The sequence below is a fragment of the Pelobates fuscus genome, chromosome 4 (assembly GCF_036172605.1).
Source record: "Pelobates fuscus isolate aPelFus1 chromosome 4, aPelFus1.pri, whole genome shotgun sequence".
Taxonomy (NCBI): domain Eukaryota; kingdom Metazoa; phylum Chordata; class Amphibia; order Anura; family Pelobatidae; genus Pelobates; species Pelobates fuscus.
This window is the reverse complement of record NC_086320.1, coordinates 383,679,681-383,702,761: the sequence shown is the minus strand read 5'-3', so window position 1 is coordinate 383,702,761 and position 23,081 is coordinate 383,679,681. Positions and strand designations below refer to the sequence as shown.

The 23,081-nt window shown below is 40.2% G+C and overlaps 1 protein-coding gene across 1 annotated transcript in view; it reads right to left on the bottom strand.

Annotated features, from left to right (window-relative positions):
- SCAP (SREBF chaperone) overlaps positions 1-23,081 on the bottom strand; it is a 114,334-nt gene that overhangs the window by 43,783 nt on the left and 47,470 nt on the right. The window contains exon 3 of the mRNA XM_063452861.1: positions 14,918-15,041. Coding sequence (XP_063308931.1) covers positions 14,918-15,041 — 124 coding nt within the window. The remainder of the gene's footprint in view (positions 1-14,917; positions 15,042-23,081) is intronic.

Genomic DNA, 23,081 nt, shown 5'->3' with positions numbered 1-23,081 from the left:
ATAAAATCCCTTACACGTTACTGTGATTGTTCCCATTCTATTACTATAAAATCCCTTACACGTTACCGTGATTGTTCCCATTCTATTACTATAAAATCCCTTACACATTACCGTGATTGTTCCCATTCTATTACTATAAAATCCCTTACACGTTACTGTGATTGTTCCCATTCTATTACTATAAAATCCCTTACACGTTACCGTGATTGTTCCTATTCTATTACTATAAAATCCCTTACACGTTACCGTGATTGTTCCCATTCTATTACTATAAAATCCCTACACGTTACCGTGATTGTTCCCATTCTATTACTATAAAATCCCTTACACATTACCGTGATTGTTCCCATTCTATTACTATATAATCCCTTACACGTTACCGTGATTGTTCCCATTCTATCACTATAAAATCCCTTACACGTTACCGTGATTGTTCCCATTCTCTTACTATAAAATCCCTTACACGTTACCGTGATTGTTCCCATTCTATTACTATAAAATCCCTTACACGTTACCGTGATTGTTCCCACTCTATTACTATAAAATCCCTTACACGTTACCGTGATTGTTCCCATTCTATTACTATAAAATCCCTTACACATTACCGTGATTGTTCCCATTCTATTACTATAAAATCCCTTACACGTTACCGTGATTGTTCCCATTCTATTACTATGAAATCCCTTACACGTTACCGTAATTGTTCCCATTCTATTACTATAAAATCCATTACACGTTACCGTAATTGTTCCCATTCTATTACTATAAAATCCCTTACACGTTACCGTGATTGTTCCCATTCTATTACTATAAAATCCATTACACGTTACCGTGATTGTTCCCATTCTATTACTATAAAATCCCTTACACGTTACCGTGATTGTTCCCATTCTATTACTATAAAATCCATTACACGTTACCGTGATTGTTCCCATTCTATTACTATATAATCCCTTACACGTTACCGTGATTGTTCCCATTCTATTACTATAAAATCCCTTACACGTTACCGTGATTGTTCCTATTCTATTACTATAAAATCCCTTACACGTTACCGTGATTGTTCCCATTCTATTACTATAAAATCCCTTACACGTTACCGTGATTGTTCCCATTCTATTACTATAAAATCCCTTACACGTTACCGTGATTGTTCCTATTCTATTACTATAAAATCCCTTACACGTTACCGTGATTGTTCCCATTCTATTACTATAAAATCCCTTACACGTTACCGTGATTGTTCCCATTCTATTACTATAAAATCCATTACACGTTACCGTGATTGTTCCCATTCTATTACTATATAATCCCTTACACGTTACCGTGATTGTTCCCATTCTATTACTATAAAATCCCTTACACGTTACCGTGATTGTTCCTATTCTATTACTATAAAATCTCTTACACGTTACCGTGATTGTTCCCATTCTATTACTATAAAATCCCTTACACGTTACCGTGATTGTTCCCATTCTATTACTATAAAATCCATTACACGTTACCGTGATTGTTCCCATTCTATTACTATAAAATCCCTTACACGTTACCGTGATTGTTCCCATTCTATTACTATAAAATCCATTACACGTTACCGTGATTGTTCCCATTCTATTACTATATAATCCCTTACACGTTACCGTGATTGTTCCCATTCTATTACTATAAAATCCCTTACACGTTACCGTGATTGTTCCTATTCTATTACTATAAAATCCCTTACACGTTACCGTGATTGTTCCCATTCTATTACTATAAAATCCCTTACACGTTACCGTGATTGTTCCCATTCTATTACTATAAAATCCATTACACGTTACCGTGATTGTTCCCATTCTATTACTATAAAATCCCTTACACGTTACCGTGATTGTTCCCATTCTATTACTATAAAATCCATTACACGTTACCGTGATTGTTCCCATTCTATTACTATAAAGTCCCTTACACGTTACCGTGATTGTTCCCATTCTATTACTATAAAATCCCTTACACGTTACCGTGATTGTTCCCATTCTATTACTATAAAATCCCTTACACGTTACCGTGATTGTTCCCATTCTATTACTATAAAATCCCTTACACGTTACCGTGATTGTTCCCATTCTATTACTATATAATCCCTTACACGTTACCGTGATTGTTCCCATTCTATTACTATAAAATCCCTTACACGTTACCGTGATTGTTCCCATTCTATTACTATAAAATCCCTTACACGTTACCGTGATTGTTCCCATTCTATTACTATATAATCCCTTACACGTTACTGTGATTGTTCCCATTCTATTACTATAAAATCCCTTACATGTTACCGTGATTGTTCCCATTCTATTACTATAAAATCCCTTACACGTTACCGTGATTGTTCCCATTCTATTACTATAAAATCCCTTACACGTTACTGTGATTGTTCCTATTCTATTACTATAAAATCCCTTACACGTTACTGTGATTGTTCCCATTCTATTACTATAAAATCCCTTACACGTTACCGTGATTGTTCCCATTCTATTACTATAAAATCCCTTACACATTACCGTGATTGTTCCCATTCTATTACTATAAAATCCCTTACACGTTACTGTGATTGTTCCCATTCTATTACTATAAAATCCCTTACACGTTACCGTGATTGTTCCTATTCTATTACTATAAAATCCCTTACACGTTACCGTGATTGTTCCCATTCTATTACTATAAAATCCCTACACGTTACCGTGATTGTTCCCATTCTATTACTATAAAATCCCTTACACATTACCGTGATTGTTCCCATTCTATTACTATATAATCCCTTACACGTTACCGTGATTGTTCCCATTCTATCACTATAAAATCCCTTACACGTTACCGTGATTGTTCCCATTCTCTTACTATAAAATCCCTTACACGTTACCGTGATTGTTCCCATTCTATTACTATAAAATCCCTTACACGTTACCGTGATTGTTCCCACTCTATTACTATAAAATCCCTTACACGTTACCGTGATTGTTCCCATTCTATTACTATAAAATCCCTTACACATTACCGTGATTGTTCCCATTCTATTACTATAAAATCCCTTACACGTTACCGTGATTGTTCCCATTCTATTACTATGAAATCCCTTACACGTTACCGTAATTGTTCCCATTCTATTACTATAAAATCCATTACACGTTACCGTAATTGTTCCCATTCTATTACTATAAAATCCCTTACACGTTACCGTGATTGTTCCCATTCTATTACTATAAAATCCATTACACGTTACCGTGATTGTTCCCATTCTATTACTATAAAATCCCTTACACGTTACCGTGATTGTTCCCATTCTATTACTATAAAATCCATTACACGTTACCGTGATTGTTCCCATTCTATTACTATATAATCCCTTACACGTTACCGTGATTGTTCCCATTCTATTACTATAAAATCCCTTACACGTTACCGTGATTGTTCCTATTCTATTACTATAAAATCCCTTACACGTTACCGTGATTGTTCCCATTCTATTACTATAAAATCCCTTACACGTTACCGTGATTGTTCCCATTCTATTACTATAAAATCCATTACACGTTACCGTGATTGTTCCCATTCTATTACTATAAAATCCCTTACACGTTACCGTGATTGTTCCCATTCTATTACTATAAAATCCATTACACGTTACCGTGATTGTTCCCATTCTATTACTATAAAGTCCCTTACACGTTACCGTGATTGTTCCCATTCTATTACTATAAAATCCCTTACACGTTACCGTGATTGTTCCCATTCTATTACTATAAAATCCCTTACACGTTACCGTGATTGTTCCCATTCTATTACTATAAAATCCCTTACACGTTACCGTGATTGTTCCCATTCTATTACTATATAATCCCTTACACGTTACTGTGATTGTTCCCATTCTATTACTATAAAATCCCTTACACGTTACCGTGATTGTTCCCATTCTATTACTATAAAATCCCTTACACGTTACCGTGATTGTTCCCATTCTATTACTATATAATCCCTTACACGTTACTGTGATTGTTCCCATTCTATTACTATAAAATCCCTTACATGTTACCGTGATTGTTCCCATTCTATTACTATAAAATCCCTTACACGTTACCGTGATTGTTCCCATTCTATTACTATAAAATCCCTTACACGTTACTGTGATTGTTCCTATTCTATTACTATAAAATCCCTTACACGTTACTGTGATTGTTCCCATTCTATTACTATAAAATCCCTTACACGTTACCGTGATTGTTCCCATTCTATTACTATAAAATCCCTTACACATTACCGTGATTGTTCCCATTCTATTACTATAAAATCCCTTACACGTTACTGTGATTGTTCCCATTCTATTACTATAAAATCCCTTACACGTTACCGTGATTGTTCCTATTCTATTACTATAAAATCCCTTACACGTTACCGTGATTGTTCCCATTCTATTACTATAAAATCCCTACACGTTACCGTGATTGTTCCCATTCTATTACTATAAAATCCCTTACACATTACCGTGATTGTTCCCATTCTATTACTATATAATCCCTTACACGTTACCGTGATTGTTCCCATTCTATCACTATAAAATCCCTTACACGTTACCGTGATTGTTCCCATTCTATTACTATAAAATCCCTTACACGTTACCGTGATTGTTCCCATTCTATTACTATAAAATCCCTTACACGTTACCGTGATTGTTCCCACTCTATTACTATAAAATCCCTTACACGTTACCGTGATTGTTCCCATTCTATTACTATAAAATCCCTTACACATTACCGTGATTGTTCCCATTCTATTACTATAAAATCCCTTACACGTTACCGTGATTGTTCCTATTCTATTACTATAAAATCCCTTACACGTTACCGTGATTGTTCCCATTCTATTACTATAAAATCCCTTACACGTTACCGTGATTGTTCCCATTCTATTACTATAAAATCCCTTACACGTTACCGTGATTGTTCCCATTCTATTACTATATAATCCATTACACGTTACCGTGATTGTTCCCATTCTATTACTATAAAGTCACTTACACGTTACCGTGATTGTTCCCATTCTATTACTATATAATCCCTTACACGTTACCGTGATTGTTCCCATTCTATTACTATAAAATCCCTTACACGTTACCGTGATTGTTCCTATTCTATTACTATAAAATCCCTTACACGTTACCGTGATTGTTCCCATTCTATTACTATGAAATCCCTTACACGTTACCGTAATTGTTCCCATTCTATTACTATAAAATCCATTACACGTTACCGTAATTGTTCCCATTCTATTACTATAAAATCCCTTACACGTTACCGTGATTGTTCCCATTCTATTACTATAAAATCCCTTACACGTTACCGTGATTGTTCCCATTCTATTACTATAAAGTCCCTTACACGTTACCGTGATTGTTCCCATTCTATTACTATAAAATCCCTTACACGTTACCGTGATTGTTCCCATTCTATTACTATAAAATCCCTTACACGTTACCGTGATTGTTCCCATTCTATTACTATAAAATCCCTTACACGTTACCGTGATTGTTCCCATTCTATTACTAGAAAATCCCTTACACGTTACCGTGATTGTTCCCATTCTATCACTATAAAATCCCTTACACGTTACCGTGATTGTTCCCATTCTATCACTATAAAATCCCTTACACGTTACTGTGATTGTTCCCATTCTATTACTATAAAATCCCTTACACGTTACTGTGATTGTTCCCATTCTATTACTATAAAATCCCTTACACATTACCGTGATTGTTCCCATTCTATTACTATAAAATCCCTTGCACATTACTGTGATTGTTCCCATTCTATTACTATAAAATCCCTTACACGTTACTGTGATTGTTCCCATTCTATTACTATAAAATCCCTTACACGTTACCGTGATTGTTCCTATTCTATTACTATAAAATCCCTTACACGTTACCGTGATTGTTCCTATTCTATTACTATAAAATCCCTTACACGTTACCGTGATTGTTCCCATTCTATTACTATATAATCCCTTACACGTTACCGTGATTGTTCCCATTCTATTACTATATAATCCCTTACACGTTACCGTGATTGTTCCCATTCTATCACTATAAAATCCCTTACACGTTACCGTGATTGTTCCCATTCTATTACTATAAAATCCCTTACACGTTACCGTGATTGTTCCCATTCTATTACTATAAAATCCCTTACACGTTACCGTGATTGTTCCCACTCTATTACTATAATATCCCTTACACGTTACCGTGATTGTTCCCATTCTATTACTATAAAATCCCTTACACGTTACCGTGATTGTTCCCATTCTATTACTATAAAATCCATTACACGTTACTGTGATTGTTCCCATTCTATTACTATAAAGTCCCTTACACGTTACCGTGATTGTTCCCATTCTATTACTATATAATCCCTTACACGTTACCGTGATTGTTCCCATTCTATTACTATAAAATCCCTTACACGTTACCGTGATTGTTCCCATTCTATTACTATAAAATCCCTTACACGTTACCGTGATTGTTCCCATTCTATTACTATAAAATCCCTTACACGTTACTGTGATTGTTCCCATTCTATTACTATAAAATCCCTTACACGTTACCGTGATTGTTCCCATTCTATTACTATAAAATCCCTTACACGTTACCGTGATTGTTCCCACTCTATTACTATAAAATCCCTTACACGTTACCGTGATTGTTCCCATTCTATTACTATAAAATCCCTTACACGTTACTGTGATTGTTCCCATTCTATTACTATAAAATCCCTTACACGTTACCGTGATTGTTCCCATTCTATTACTATAAAATCCCTTACACGTTACCGTGATTGTTCCCATTCTATTACTATAAAATCCCTTACACGTTACTGTGATTGTTCCTATTCTATTACTATAAAATCCCTTACACGTTACTGTGATTGTTCCCATTCTATTACTATAAAATCCCTTACACGTTACCGTGATTGTTCCCATTCTATTACTATAAAATCCCTTACACGTTACCGTGATTGTTCCCATTCTATTACTATAAAATCCCTTACACGTTACCGTGATTGTTCCCATTCTATTACTATATAATCCATTACACGTTACCGTGATTGTTCCCATTCTATTACTATAAAATCCCTTACACGTTACTGTGATTGTTCCCATTCTATTACTATAAAATCCCTTACACGTTACTGTGATTGTTCCCATTCTATTACTATAAAATCCCTTACACGTTACCGTGATTGTTCCTATTCTATTACTATAAAATCCCTTACACGTTACCGTGATTGTTCCCATTCTATTACTATAAAATCCCTTACACGTTACCGTGATTGTTCCCATTCTATTACTATAAAATCCCTTACACGTTACTGTGATTGTTCCCATTCTATTACTATAAAATCCCTTACACGTTACCGTGATTGTTCCCATTCTATTACTATAAAATCGCTTACACGTTACCGTGATTGTTCCCATTCTATTACTATAAAATCCCTTACACGTTACCGTGATTGTTCCCATTCTATTACTATAAAATCCCTTACACGTTACCGTGATTGTTCCCATTCTATAACTATAAAATCCCTTACACGTTACCGTGATTGTTCCCATTCTATTACTATAAAATCCCTTACACGTTACCGTGATTGTTCCCATTCTATTACTATAAAATCCCTTACACGTTACCGTGATTGTTCCCATTCTATTACTATAAAATCCCTTACACGTTACCGTGATTGTTCCCATTCTATTACTATAAAATCCCTTACACGTTACCGTGATTGTTCCCATTCTATTACTATAAAATCCCTTACACGTTACCGTGATTGTTCCCATTCTATTACTATAAAATCCCTTACACGTTACCGTGATTGTTCCCATTCTATTACTATAAAATCCCTTACACGTTACCGTGATTGTTCCCATTCTATTACTATAAAGTCCCTTACACGTTACCGTGATTGTTCCCATTCTATTACTATAAAATCCCTTACACGTTACTGTGATTGTTCCCATTCTATTACTATAAAATCCCTTACACGTTACCGTGATTGTTCCCATTCTATTACTATAAAATCCCTTACACGTTACCGTGATTGTTCCCATTCAATTACTATAAAATCCCTTACACGTTACCGTGATTGTTCCCATTCTATTACTATAAAATCCCTTACACGTTACAGTGATTGTTCCCATTCTATTACTATAAAATCCCTTACACGTTACCGTGATTGTTCCCATTCTATTACTATAAAATCCCTTACACGTTACCGTGATTGTTCCCATTCTATCACTATAAAATCCCTTACACGTTACCGTGATTGTTCCTATTCTATTACTATAAAATCCCTTACACGTTACCGTGATTGTTCCCACTCTATTACTATAAAATCCCTTACGAGGGGCGGGGCTTAGCGGGCGCTCAGCACAGGCGCCATTTCTGGAGCTCCACGAGCTGCGCACCGAAAAACGGGACTTACCCGCTAACCCACCGGGTAAACACCGACGGGCACACCTCCATCGGCTAAAGGAACCGAGAGGCACGCTCCGATGCCTTTTTTTCAACCAACGGGCACAAAACCAAAACGACGGCCTCCCAAGGCCTTTCACACAGTCGGCCTGAGAACCACGCCGCACACTTCCGCAGCCTGGTGGGACCCGGACTGGCTCACACCCGACCTCCAACCAACAGAGGTACAAGGGACAGGAGAGATGGGCAGAAAATCACATAAATCACAGGCACATGCCCCCCAAGATACATATATAGGCAGACTCCATTGAGCACGTTACCAGTAAAACACAAAAGGATACAAAAATACATAACTCCTATCATACTGAATTGAACGGGCCAAATCTCCCAGGGCAAGAAGCGGGCAAGCAGTCCTCTCCAGGCACAAGTGGCGAAGGGCACTTCGTCACAGTAATAATTCCATGAATAAAGTAGCAGGGAGGGAAAGTACTGAATGAATGGAGGGCGATTCTTCACACTCTCCGTGCTCAGAGCAGTGTAGGGTTACTCTCCGTGCTCAGAGCAGTGCGGGGTTACTCTCCGTGCTCAGAGCAGTGCGGGGTTACTCTCCGTGCTCAGAGCAGTGCGGGGTTACTCTCCGTGCTCAGAGCAGTGCGGGGTTACTCTCCGTGCTCAGAGCAGTGCGGGGTTACTCTCCGTGCTCAGAGCAGTGCAGGGTTACTCTCCGTGCTCAGAGCAGTGCAGGGTTACTCTCCATGCTCAGAGCAGTGCAGGGTTACTCTCCGTGCTCAGAGCAGTGCAGGGTTACTCTCTATGCTCAGAGCAGTGCAGGGTTACTCTCTACGCTCAGAGCAGTGTAGGGTTACTCTCCGTGCTCAGAGCAGTGCAGGGTTACTCTCCATGCTCAGAGCAGTGCAGGGTTACTCTCCATGCTCAGAGCAGTGCAGGGTTACTCTCCATGCTCAGAGCAGTGCAGGGTTACTCTCCATGCTCAGAGCAGTGCAGGGTTACTCTCCATGCTCAGAGCAGTGCAGGGTTACTCTCCATGCTCAGAGCAGTGCAGGGTTACTCTCCATGCTCAGAGCAGTGCAGGGTTACTCTCCATGCTCAGAGCAGTGCAGGGTTACTCTCCGTGCTCAGAGCAGTGCAGGGTTACTCTCTACGCTCAGAGCAGTGCAGGGTTACTCTCCGTGCTCAGAGCAGTGCAGGGTTACTCTCCATGCTCAGAGCAGTGCAGGGTTACTCTCCGTGCTCAGAGCAGTGCAGGGTTACTCTCTACGCTCAGAGCAGTGCAAGGGTTACTCTCTACGCTCAGAGCCGTGCAGGGTTACTCTCCATGCTCAGAGCAGTGCAGGGTTACTCTCCATGCTCAGAGCAGTGCAGGGTTACTCTCCATGCTCAGAGCAGTGCAGGGTTACTCTCCGTGCTCAGAGCAGTGCAGGGTTACTCTCCATGCTCAGAGCAGTGCAGGGTTACTCTCCGTGCTCAGAGCAGTGCAGGGTTACTCTCTACGCTCAGAGCAGTGCAGGGTTACTCTCCGTGCTCAGAGCAGTGCAGGGTTACTCTCCATGCTCAGAGCAGTGCAGGGTTACTCTCCATGCTCAGAGCAGTGCAGGGTTACTCTCCGTGCTCAGAGCAGTGCAGGGTTACTCTCTACGCTCAGAGCAGTGCAGGGTTACTCTCTACGCTCAGAGCAGTGCAGGGTTACTCTCTACGCTCAGAGCAGTGCAGGGTTACTCTCTACGCTCAGAGCAGTGCAGGGTTACTCTCTACGCTCAGAGCAGTGCAGGGTTACTCTCTACGCTCAGAGCAGTGCAGGGTTACTCTCCATGCTCAGAGCAATGGTTACTGAGAGGGGCTAGGTTTATAAAAGCATTCTGTTGGACAGTGAGTTTTATGTTGTTCTTGATTGGAACTTTGAGTCATATAATTTATTATTTGAAGGCAAGTGGGACATACCCAATGACGTGATATAGTTACACAAACAGTTCTGTTTTCTGCTAATGCTTTGAAGGCTCTGCACAGGGTGTGTGATGCAGTAAAGTTTTCATCAAATGGTGACAGGAGGAGGTAGTGAGGGTAGAATCATTACTAGTTACAATGCATTGCTGGGTAATAGCTGAAATGTTTAGAGCCCTCTCCGGTGCCGGTTCTTTAATGTAAACCCTATAGCAGGACACACAGGGAGCTATGGGGCCAGGGATGGCAGGAATTGCTTTTCCAAACAACTTACAGAGGAGGGTACAATGAAAATAGATTGTTTTGGGGATGTTACATCTATTTACAGATAGGTTATCAGTGGCAGCAGTGGAAAGCACCCTCCTCTGCCTGCCAGGCCTTGGGACTAAGGTCAGCTGTCAGATCCACCCAGAGCAGAGAGAATCGCTCTACGTCACACATGGACAGATAAGAGGAAAGAACAACATGCAGAGGTTGCGTTTACTGACAGGATTGATCTGGTTGGGCTCGCTGCTTCAGCTGTTGGGTGCTTTAGGGGTTAGATTACCAGACACTGGCACAGGTCGGTTGATAAAAGGCTACTAAGGACCCGTCACTATATAGTTATAAGGACTCTGCAGAGATTTCCATGTGGTTCTAGTGTACAGTGTATGGTTATTTTGTAATTTTATTAAATATCCCCCACGGCACTTGTTCTGTATCTTCGATATGTGTAAATATGTTTCATCACTCCAGCAGTTAATCATTTGCTAGCTTGTAATGAATGTATTGGAATAAACCTTTGCACACACAAGATCAATCAGTTGGAGCCTGATCACGTGACACACTATACTGCAAAGGAAGAGAATGCCAAGGAGCTCCTGACATACAGGGGGCAGGGGCCTTGATCCTGCCAATAGGCCTCGGAGACAGAAGCAAAGCATGGGAAGACAGAGCTGTTAGATGCCATCCAGCCCCTTGTGTTCCAGTCTAAATGCATATATAACCATTTGCAATTTGTTTATTAATATGGGTTTTTAATCAGATAATATGCTAACAATAATAAGCAAAAAGTTCTAAAGGCAGGCCATAGGCCCATATTGTAAGCAATTTCTGGGTAATGTTCTTAATGTTACAAAAACAGAGAATATGAGACCTCTGACAAAGGGAAAAATCTAAGAGAAACTCAATAGCTTGCCCTACAGTTACTCCCCACTCAGGTCTCAAAAATGATTTGCTCACTTGTACCATTACAAAAAGAACCTATTCCATTTGTATATCAGACTGATCCCATACATAGGGGCATTACCCAGGTTTTAAAGGTTGATCTAGACGTGGACCCCTTGCTCACTGTGCCTAGAGGGGTATCGGCTATACCTCAGCAACAATGCCTAACAAGGCCGAAACAATCGTCTGAGGTTGCTGTATCTCTCGTGTAGGGAGAGTCAGCCTACATTTCGAATGTGGAAAACCCTTAAGGGTGGGATCTGACTTATGTAAATGGAGTAAGTTCTCTTTGCAATGGCACAAGATGAGCTAAAACCAGCTTGAGATAAGAGCGTGGATCCACTGAAGGGCTGTTGTCCATTATCAGTGTTCTCTTGGCTCCGCCCCCAAAGAAGTCACATGTAGATCAAATGCAGCAAAAATACCAAACATAGAAGAGACCCGTATTACCACTTTACTAAAAAAAACACATTTACTGTAAGTAAAATGTAAGTATTCCCGCATGTATAGTGGCAGTACCTGTGGGATACAGCAAGATTCCAAATGGGTGGGGAAAACTCGGAATTGACAGCCTGGAGCACTTTGTGCCGGAAACAAGCTTTTGAGGAAGAAAAGAAGTCTAGCCTGTAGGGCCTTATAAATGTATGAAATGATGACTACATAGCCACTTTGCAAATATCCTCTGGAAAAGCTGAAGATTTAGTCACCCGGGAAGTTGCCATAGCTCTGGTGGAATGTGCTTCACCGCAAGAGGTAGGGTGAAATCCTTAACTTCATATGCCAACTTGATTTGGACTGTGAACCACCTGGCAATATTAGGTTTATATGCCTCTTTACCTTAATAAGGACCTTGGAAGTGGACACATAGATGATCTGATGTCCTGAAAACAGAAGACCTCTTGATATAGATTTCCAGTTCTCTTTTGATGTCCAGAATGTGAAGTTTTGCTGTGAATTGGCCAACATGGTATTACTGCTAACACCCTCACCCTGTCTGCTCTGATCTTTTTAAATGATACGTGAGATCGGAGCAACTGGGGAAAATACACATGCCATCCCGAAATTCCATATCACCAAGAGACCATCTAGAAACTGAGGATAGAGTGTCCGCTATAGGGATGCAAAAACTGGTACCTACATGTATTTCCTTGTTGCCATGAGATCTATATCTGGCATGCCAAACTTTCTTACCAGGGTGGCAAACACTCTTGGATGTAAGGAAAATGCATCTGTTTTTTCTATGAATCTGATTCTGTATCTGTCTCAAATATTTAAGACACACAGATTTTCTGCAGTCTGCTCCTATGTTTTGAATAACCCTGGTAATATTCCCCTACTTTCCTGGCGTCACAACTTCCTTCTCTTGCCTTGCCTGGCATTTTGTTTCTCCCTAAACCTTGAGTCCCGGTTCTGTCTCCGAAAAGAACAAGATCGGTCATTATATTAAAATGACCACCGATTCCGAAATGGTAGTCTACTATTCCAGTTGTACCACCTTCTTATTCTCAGACATTTGTTCCTCTAACAGAGAGCTGCACAACTTATTTCTCTCAAAGGGTAATTCACACAAGGCAGATTTAGATGCGGTGTTTGCTGTCCACGATCTAAGCCATATAGTCATTCTGGCGACAGATGACAAACCCATCTTGCGTGCCGAAAGCTTGAGAATATCCTCAGACAAATTCATATCCCAACTTTAGGTTTCTGAATAGGCGACATAACTTTTTCAGACCCATCCAAAATACAATCCTTTAGTGATCGTAGCTAAATGTCTTCTTTTGTGCTCTTGCTACAGAGGCCCTGGCCATGGATGCCTTGCATTGAAAGCGTGCCGTGTGAAATAACCTTCTAGAGGCTTCCGGCTGTTTGTTCATTGGGTCCTTGAGACCTGATACTTCCCCAGTCGGTAAGTATGGTATTTTAAGAATGCTGGACAATTTGTGCATCTACTTGTATTTCGGTAGATCCTCCCAATAACTGCATCATGTAATTTAAAATGTTGGGAAATTAATTATCTATGTACCAACTCCAGAAGTCTATAATTTAAAGGAAAGTCTTTCCCTTTCTTTCTAGAAGAATCCTCTTTTGCTGAAACCACCATAACTTCTTTAACCCCTTAAGGACCAAACTTCTGGAATAAAAGGGAATCATGACATGTCACACATGTCATGTGTCCTTAAGGGGTTAATGAATCCATTCAACTCTTCAGGTGGACATCTTGCCTCCACGCCAGAGTCCAGGCTGGAGACTTCAGTGAGAGATGTGTGGGAACATTCTCCATGGGATAAATCAGACTGAGACGAGGACCTGCTTCTCATTTGCCATTTAATCAATCTGTCCTGGACAGATACACAATCTTTAGATGTAAAAGGACTCAAATGTCCCGTCTTTTGAAACCAACTCAAGACTGCAAATCTTTGTACTTGGACTTTACAATTACTTCTGCAGAACATTGATGGTTTCTTTCTACATCCATCATGGAGTGGAGTAGCGCATTGGTAACAAACTAAATAGGAGCAGGAGTAGGTTTTCTGCTTTCTCCAGTTTGTCTGGAGAAATAAAAAATATATACATCTGTAAAACAAAAGCAGAACAATAATAAAGTGAAAATAGAGAAAGAGAAAAATGTAATAATAAGTCTTTAAGGAAAAGACACAAAATCTCCCACCACAGAACCGTAAAGCTGCCTGGGTGTGCGCTCCACTGCCGTGCACAGGCTCCATGTCCGCAAGTTTGTTGCCGCGCCACCCTCTTCACATTCTCCGCTGGAAATACCTGTAAATCAGGACTTGTTATGGTGCTGAATGATGCAGGATTATCCAGAGATGGACACCAAGCAGCTCATCACCCAGGGAGTCTTCAGACCGCACACCCCCAAGCATCAGCCCATGTGCTTCACCATCTTCATTCCGAGGGGCACCAGTCTGTCCCGCTTACGGGACAAGCAAGTACAGGGGTGCGCAGTATGTGACAACCTTTTAACCCCTTAAGGACACATGACATGTGTGACATGTCATGGTTCCCTTTTATTCCAGAAGTTTGGTTCTTAAGGGGTTAAAAAGATACGAGAGGGAGGAATTTATTTTATTATTTTAACTTTATTTCTAGAAGTATTCGTTCACCATGATTAAGAACATCCAACAGGTACCGCCACTATATGTGTGGAAAAAGCATTTTCTGCAGCCATGTCATGTAGACAATAAATGTGAACAAGCCTGGCATTTTCCAATATTCCCAGAATGCTCTGCAGCTTACCCAATCAGGACGTTCGCTCTGGTCTCCTGGTACTGCTTCCTGAGGGGGAGGGGTGTAATATTTTACCGGAGTGACGTATTCAACCGGACCCGTCCCAGGCAGGGGGAGTTTCAGCAGAGGGTAACTGTGGAAGAATCACAGATTGGGTTGTAATTTGTTTATATTTATGTGATAAGAAACAGGACAAATAATGAGTGTTCAAATAAAAGACAGCTGCATAACTTTCATCACTTTGCAGTCAATATAAAGTTAATGACGTAATGAGTTAATAGCTAAGGGTATTGTGAATCGAATTAGACAGATTTCAAATTGTTTGGAGCAAAAATGTTTTGATGTACATAGTATAGCAGATGTAAGTATAAAACAAAATGATGTCTACAGTAGTTGTTTATCCAGAAAGACGTCATCGATCCATGGCACGTGTAATAAATTTACATGTCATACTTTGGCTGGGCCAGGATACTCAGGAATACATATGAAGAAATATAGACTCTTATAGCACGGTAAGCGCGATAGCAGTATTTACTATGTGGGGTTTACAGAAGGGGGTAAGTAGAAGCAAACTTTATTTGGCTATCCTTGAGTTATCCCCCAGACACCTCATGCGCCCCAAGCATAATTTTACCACAATTCCCTGCATGCAGCTCTTTGGGTCTGGGGGATTATTGAACAATGTTTGTAACAGATGTAAGGCTGCAGAAGAACAGCATGAAATATAATGGAAACCATAATTCAAACACAATCAGGTTAAAAAACAAAAATATCAATCATATTATAACTTACAGATAACTAGACCCCAGTTACACAGCTTCTCTTAACGAGGCAGAGGAATATTCAGTGGGAGAGCGGTGTAAATAGTGATACCCCTGTGTCTCGACTGCAGAAATAAAGACTTTTCAAATTATTTTATAAAATTAATTTTTAAAAAGACTATTTTAACTCCATAATGAGATAATGTTTCTATATTTGGTGCACTGGCAATAATTATTTTTCATATAAGCGGAGTCCATAATTGTGTTGCAAATGTCTTCATTTAAACATTTTCCCGTGACTTGGCAGCTGACAGACGATGCCGTGATTATAAATATAAACAAGTTATGCTTAGAGTCTAGCACTGATATGGTTTCTTTATATAGAATCACATGATTCTGCTGAATAGAACACTCCCTTTGCTTTTAGAAACTCTTTAAGATTAAACAATCATTCGGCGAGATTTTCAGCGCTACGCCCACGACTTGTCATAGATCCCCTGTCACATTAGTCACTGACCACAAGGAACCTGGGATAGTACTGCATCTCTCAGGCCTCTAGCAGCTTGTGTAACATTAGCTTCTACACAGGGCGTGGGTCAGTAGGTGTGTTAGCAAGGCTTTTGTTAGATTAAACTACAAGTCACTGAAAAAATAGTAACATATTTCTTCAACAATGACTGGCCCTTGACCCAGCACTAGAGGAGGAAGCTTCATGATATACGTGGTTAGATTTGGGGTCCACAAGCCACACTCATATAGGAAGCTTAGAGCGCTTTATTTTAAAGTCAAAACCCATAAATCATTAAAGCAAAATAATCTTCATTCAAACTAACTTCCTGGTTTACACGGTTTATAGTGAGCAGGAGATCTGTAAGGCTATTCGGAAGGTATGGCGCTGACAGTGGCAGTCAGTTGAATAGCGCCAATCATTGCAATTAGCAAAAACATTCCATTGGTTTCCATGGTGACAGCCCACTTAACACATGAACAGTGATTGCTCCATACCCCTATGGTGCCAGCCCAAAAAAGCGATTCTGCAGCAGCTACGAGGGTTTTTTTAACCTACCAAACACTTTCAACAGTTGCTTTCACACCCCACGGCAAAAGACATGGGCAGAAAAAATAGCTGCTTTCCAGTAAATAAACAATGAACCAAACGACATCACAGAACAAACAGAAATGGGAGGGAATTAGCCGTGCCAGGTAAATCTAAAACAAGCAGTGTCAGTCTCGACATGTGTAATTACACAGGAAGTAACATCAAAGAATTCAAATAAACACATTTCTCCAACTGTTCAACTACAACACCCATCATGCTTCACTAGTGTTAATGCAGTTTCAAAACAGCTGGGATCTACCATTAGCTCAACCCTGGGCTAAAACTAGCATAGATTTAAACGTATATAATGCAATCAGCAACATATATATTAATACAAATTCTATATATTTCATGAGCTGGTGGCCGTAGTCACATTTCTCACAGCCTCGAATATTAGGTAATTACCTTCTTACACAGAGTTTTGATGAGCGATCATATTTTTCAACTTTGTGTACTGCATTTGGAAAACATGTGTTTAAAGCACTTTACTGACCTTGAAACCAGGGCAATTTCATATGTACGCAGAGATTTTGTTTGTATTTTTTAAAATGGATGTTCCTATGCGGAACTAGAAACCTGTTTCTGTCTCCACAGACATATATCAATATGTTGAACAGACAACAATCACAATGTAAAATAGCTTAAGCCCTTCAGGACGGAGTCAATAGTACACGTTCTGATCAAAACAAAACGTAAACAAAAACTGGAATTTGCGCTATATGTCTGTTCAACCGTAATTCACCTCTTTCATATTAAATGCACCCACACTTATTACCGTATTTATTCGAGTATAACGCGCATTTTTTTAAACCGATTTTTAATTTAAAATTAAGGGTGCGCGTTATACTCGAATAAATATACCTTCCAGGACCGCCGGGCTCATTACAAGCCCGGCGGTCCTGGGGGGGTGGGCAGCAAGCGTTTACTCACCTCCGTGCAGCTCCTCCAGCTCCCCAGTGTAAATCTCGCGAGACCCGCAGGCCAGCTCTGACGCTCTGACGTCGTCAGAGCTGGCCGCGGGTCTCGCGAGATTTACACTGGGAAGCTGGAGGGAGCTGCACGGAGGTGAGTAAACGCTTGCTGCCCACCCCCCCAGGACCGCCAGGCTTGTAATGACCCCGGCGGTCGGTATTATTTATTCGAGTATAACAAGCACCCTAATTTTAGATTAAAAATCGGTATAAAATGTTATACCGATTTTTAATCGAAAATTAGGGGTGCGCGTTATACACGTGTGCGCGTTATACTCGAATAAATACGGTATATATAATTTTGTTCAGGAGAAACAGGGCTTTCGTTTCATATCAAATATTTATATATGAAACATAATTTATTATGAATAAAATTAAAAAAAACTGTGAGAAATTTAAATTTTTTAAACAAATTTGTAGTTCCGCCTCACATTTTAGCTGTAAGTCTCATAATACTGTTAGGTTTTACTGCAAAAAAATGCACATATTTGTTATCAGCGATGTCTCACGAGTACAACAGTACCCCCCATTAACAGGTTTTATGTTGTTTTGGAAAGTTACAGGGTCAAATATAGAACGTTCCATTTTCAAATAGAAATTTGCCAGATTAGTAATGTTAGCTTTGAGACCGTGTGGAAGCCCAGGAATGAGAATTACCCCCATAATGGCATACCATTTGAAAAAGTAGACAACCCAAGGTATTGAACGTGGGGTATGCTTAGTCTTTTTTAGTAGCCACTTAGTCACAAACACTGGCCAAAGTTAGCGTTCATATTTGTTTTTGTGTGAAAAAAGCAAAAAACTAATATTTGGACAGTGTTTGTGACTAAGTGGCTACTAAAAATGACTGGACATACCCCATTTGCAATACCTTGGGTTGTCTACTTTTGCAAATGGTATGCCATCATGGGGGTAATTCTTATTCCTGGGCTACCATCCGGTCTCAAAGGCAACATAACTAATCTGGCAAATTTCAATGTCAAAAAAATGAAATGCAAGCCTTATATGTGACTCTCTAACTTTCCAAAACACCATAAAACCTGTACATGGGGGGTACTGTTATTCTCGGGAGACTTAACTAAACACAAATATTAGTGTTTTAAAACAGCAAAACATATTACAACAATAATATAGTCCATAAAAGTGCAGTTTGTTTGTAAAAAATGCAAAAAACATCACTTTTACTTAAAATATCATCGTTGTAATACAATTTACCAGTTTTAAACACTAATATTTGAGTTCAGCGAAGTCTCCCGAGTAAAACAGTACCCCCTATGTACAGGTTTCATGGTGTCTTGGAGAGTTACAGGGTCAAATATAGTGCTTGCGAATTAAATTCTCTGCACTTTCTCCCTGTGTTGTCAGGTATGTCAATCAAATTTTAATTAATCAAATGACATAATTATGTTCAAAAATTACTTAAATATACACGTAGAATTTTAATATATATGCATTTATAGGTATTTAAATTCTACGTGTATACTAATGTAATCTTTTATGTAATTATATGTATTTATCTCTCTCTCTCTATATATATTTGCGGTTATTTGTATTTTATATATAGATAGATATATATAGAATGTCATTCTAAGTGTATTTTGTTACCAATGTATATATATTAATAACAAAATACAGTTAGAATGAAATTACATATGAATATATAATTTATTTTAAATTTTGTTTCAATATTTTATTTATTTATTTAATTATTTAATTTATTTATTATTGTAATTATACGTGTGTGTATATATATATATGTGTGTATATATCTATTATATATATAATATATACATATTATATATATGTAACGTCATTCTAAGTGTATTTTTTTTTTTATTATTCTTATTTTTATTGTGCGTCAGTGAACAAATTCTCCTGCATCGTCACAACAACGAGTGCAAGAACATGCAAACATTACAATAAAACAGGTTACGTAAGGCATGGGTCTGCTAGGAATAATACTTTGTTTCATTTTGCTGCGTCAGCACATTTTTTATATTAACGAAAAAAAATACAAGAAGTTTCTGTACACATCTTCAATGAGTTAGTTAGTACGCTAATGTTACATGTATGACCTGTGCGTTGAAGCGTGCGAGTGTAGTGGTGACGCGTGAGTCGCTCAGATGTGTATGATGATGTGAATACTGTGATATGGTGCATGCTTAATGAGACAAGAGTATAAGAATGGTAGAGGAACTTAAGAAAGTGTCTGGCAACAGGTTTAGCAATATGTGAGTGGCAGGCAACAGGCCTCATGGGGACATGGCCTCGTGTGGTGAACATAATATGGTACAATAAGGAGATTATCAGTGTAAAAAAAGAAAAAGAAAAAGTAAAGCATTGAAGGGAGAAGCATAGGATATAAAACATATTCAGGCAGTGAGGGTTACTCAAGTGTCAAGTCCAGCTCGGTTGTGGAGGCTGTTGTAGGGTCTGGGTAGCGTCCTGAGAGACAGAGGCTCTATTCAGGTGCTTCCGCACCTTACAGGAGTATGGGTGCCCTGTCAGCCTATACCCCGCTTGGGAGAGGACTTTGCGGGCGCTTGAGAATCCTGCTGGAGTCGAGCAAGGTGGAACAGTGTGGATGCCGTTGGTGTTCTCAGCCGCCTGTCGCCACGAATATCTGTGCAGATGTTGACGGTGGGTGGTATCTTTGTCTGGGTCACTGGGTCACTGGGGCACTTTTTGGCGGTGGCTGTGCTCGGTGCTGTGAGGCTGGCCCGCTGGCTGGAGGTTGCGTCGTGGTTCTCAGCCGTGTGCCGTGTCTAGTGGGGGCCCTTGGGCCCATTTGAGCTGGCCTTGCTCTGTGGCTTGGTTGTGGGTGTTTGCATGCATGCTGGAGAGGCCTCCGTCTGCGGCACCATCTTTGAGATGTTGTCGGGTGCTTGTTAGCGCGGCTGTGGCAGGGGCCTTTTAGTTTGCTGTCAGGTGGGGTTGCCAGATCGTTGGTCTGCCGCTGTCTATTCTCCAAGCTCGCCCAAAAGGCGTCGATTATGGGCTCAAGTTTAGCCAGAGTGTGGTGCCTTACTGTGTTGAGTTCACACGTGGCGTCCGCCATTGTATGGGTCCATGCTGTAGCGGGCTTCTTGCGGGGTTCCGCTTCCTGTGTTTGGAGTAGTCCTGTTGCTTGAGGGAAATGGACCAAGATAACCCCCATCGGTCCGGAGGGGGGGGGAGCGGGTAGGCAGTAGCTCGGTACCCCCAGCAGTTGGGCGAGGAGAGCGGCCGTCTCTCCTAAACTCCGTCCGCCGTAGGCCGCAGCCCGCCTCTCTCGGTGCAGGATCGCGGGAGAAACATGGGTCTGGTATCGGTAGGTTCGCCAGGGTGCCCCCAGCTTGGGTAGCATGCCCCGGCATCATGTCAGGCTTAGTAGCTGTAAGTTTTCCCCTTAGAGGTAGCTTGTGTAGCGGGAGCTCCTCCGCCATGCGACCGCTCTGTTTGCAGGTCAGGCCCCGCCCCCTCTAAGTGCATTTTAATACTAATATATATACGAATATTAATATTAAAATACATTACGTATGACGTTACATATATATAATATGTATGTATATTATATATATATATATATATATATATATATATATATATATATATAATATATATACATATATAAAAATGCATTTAATTTATTTTATAACATGTTTAATATTTTTTTTTTACACTACCTCCCAGCAGGGGGACTTTCTGATATTTCAGACAGCCCCCCTGCTGGCAGATCCACAGCCAGCTATAGGGGGCCATGTGATCGCTCTTTGAGATCGATCACATGGCCCCCGGGGCCTCACTTGCCCGAGGAGGGCTGCCTGGGCTGTCAGGCAGCCCTCCAGAAGAGGATTGTGGCGAAGGCGAGTACGCCGGACCTCCAGGGGCTGCAAGCCGTTACGGAATTCTATGCCGCCGCAACGGCTTTAAAGTCGCGACGGCATAGAACGCCGTAACGGCGTTAAGTGGTTAAAGGGACACTATAGTCCCCAGAACAACTAGAGCAGGCATAGGAAACCTTTGGCACTCCAGATATTTTGGACTACACCTCCCATGATGCTTTACCAGAATTATGGGTGTAAGCATTATGGGAGATGTAGTCCACAACATCTGGAGTGCCGAAGGTTGCCTATGCCTGAACTAGAGCTTAATGTACGGTATACACTTAAGGCTTTTTTGCTGTAAACACTGCTTTTTCAGAGAAAAAGCACTGTTTACATTACAGCCTAGGAACACCTCTAGTGGCAACTGGAGGGGCTTCCTGGGGCAGAGACAGTCAGTGTCTCCACTGAACTTTTCCCATAGAGATGTATTGATTCATTGCATCTCTAGAAGGAGATGCTGATTGGCCAGGGTGGTGTTTGACTCCGCCCCCAGCCTGCCTCCTTAACGATCTCAGCTAATCCAATGCTTTCCTATGGGAAAGCATTGTGATTGGCTAAGATCATCACTTCTGATATCAGCCAAGGAGGCGGATTGGGGGTGGAGCAGCACTGGCAGACTGGAAATAAGGTAATTACTGTTCTCTATTTAGTGGGGCAAGGGAGGGCCATTGGGGCAAGATAGTGATTTTAACACCACAGGGTCAGGAATACATGTTTGTGTTCCTGACCCTATAGAGTTCCTTTAAGCAATGTTAACATAGAGCTACAACCTTCCATGATTGGCTACAAGGTTCATTGTTATGACATGGCTAATGATTTGTTATCTAAACCAATACTACTAGAATGACTAGGATTCCTAGTGACAGTCTAAAAGGGTCAGACAAACAAATATCTAATAGCTAGCAATGCATCTGAACAGGTTACAAAATAAAACAAACCAGCAACAAATAGTAACAGAGAAGGATGTTTGAAGTTGAGAAACCAGTTAACCTGTGTCTCTGAAGATTTTTGTTCTCCATATTACAGCTAGCTGGAAAGTTGTCAAACATGTTTCCTAGCTGGCTTCTTGCCGTTGGAATGGTTGGTAGCATAGGGTTAATACTGAACTTTGTTACAATGGAGACTGCACCACTGATAGCAAAGAAACTGCTCCGAGAAATAAACAGGTGAGATTACACAGTACAGACCTGTAAAGAAATATTCTTTAATTGGAAAAGTTTAGCACCGGAGGTGATACATCCTGCAGAACTTAAATCAGGAAACGTATAAAACATACTCAGGGATAATAGCTTTTATTTCATTAGGGTGACACTCCGTTATAGCTGTACAGGATGAAAATCTTAATATATAGTCTGCGGCTCAGTGGAAAGAAACACTCCATGCCTGGCAAAACGAATGACCCCATAGCTAGCACTAAGCAATCCCCTCTGTTATTATTATAATTATTAAAAAAGTAAGAAATTATCCCAAGGCACA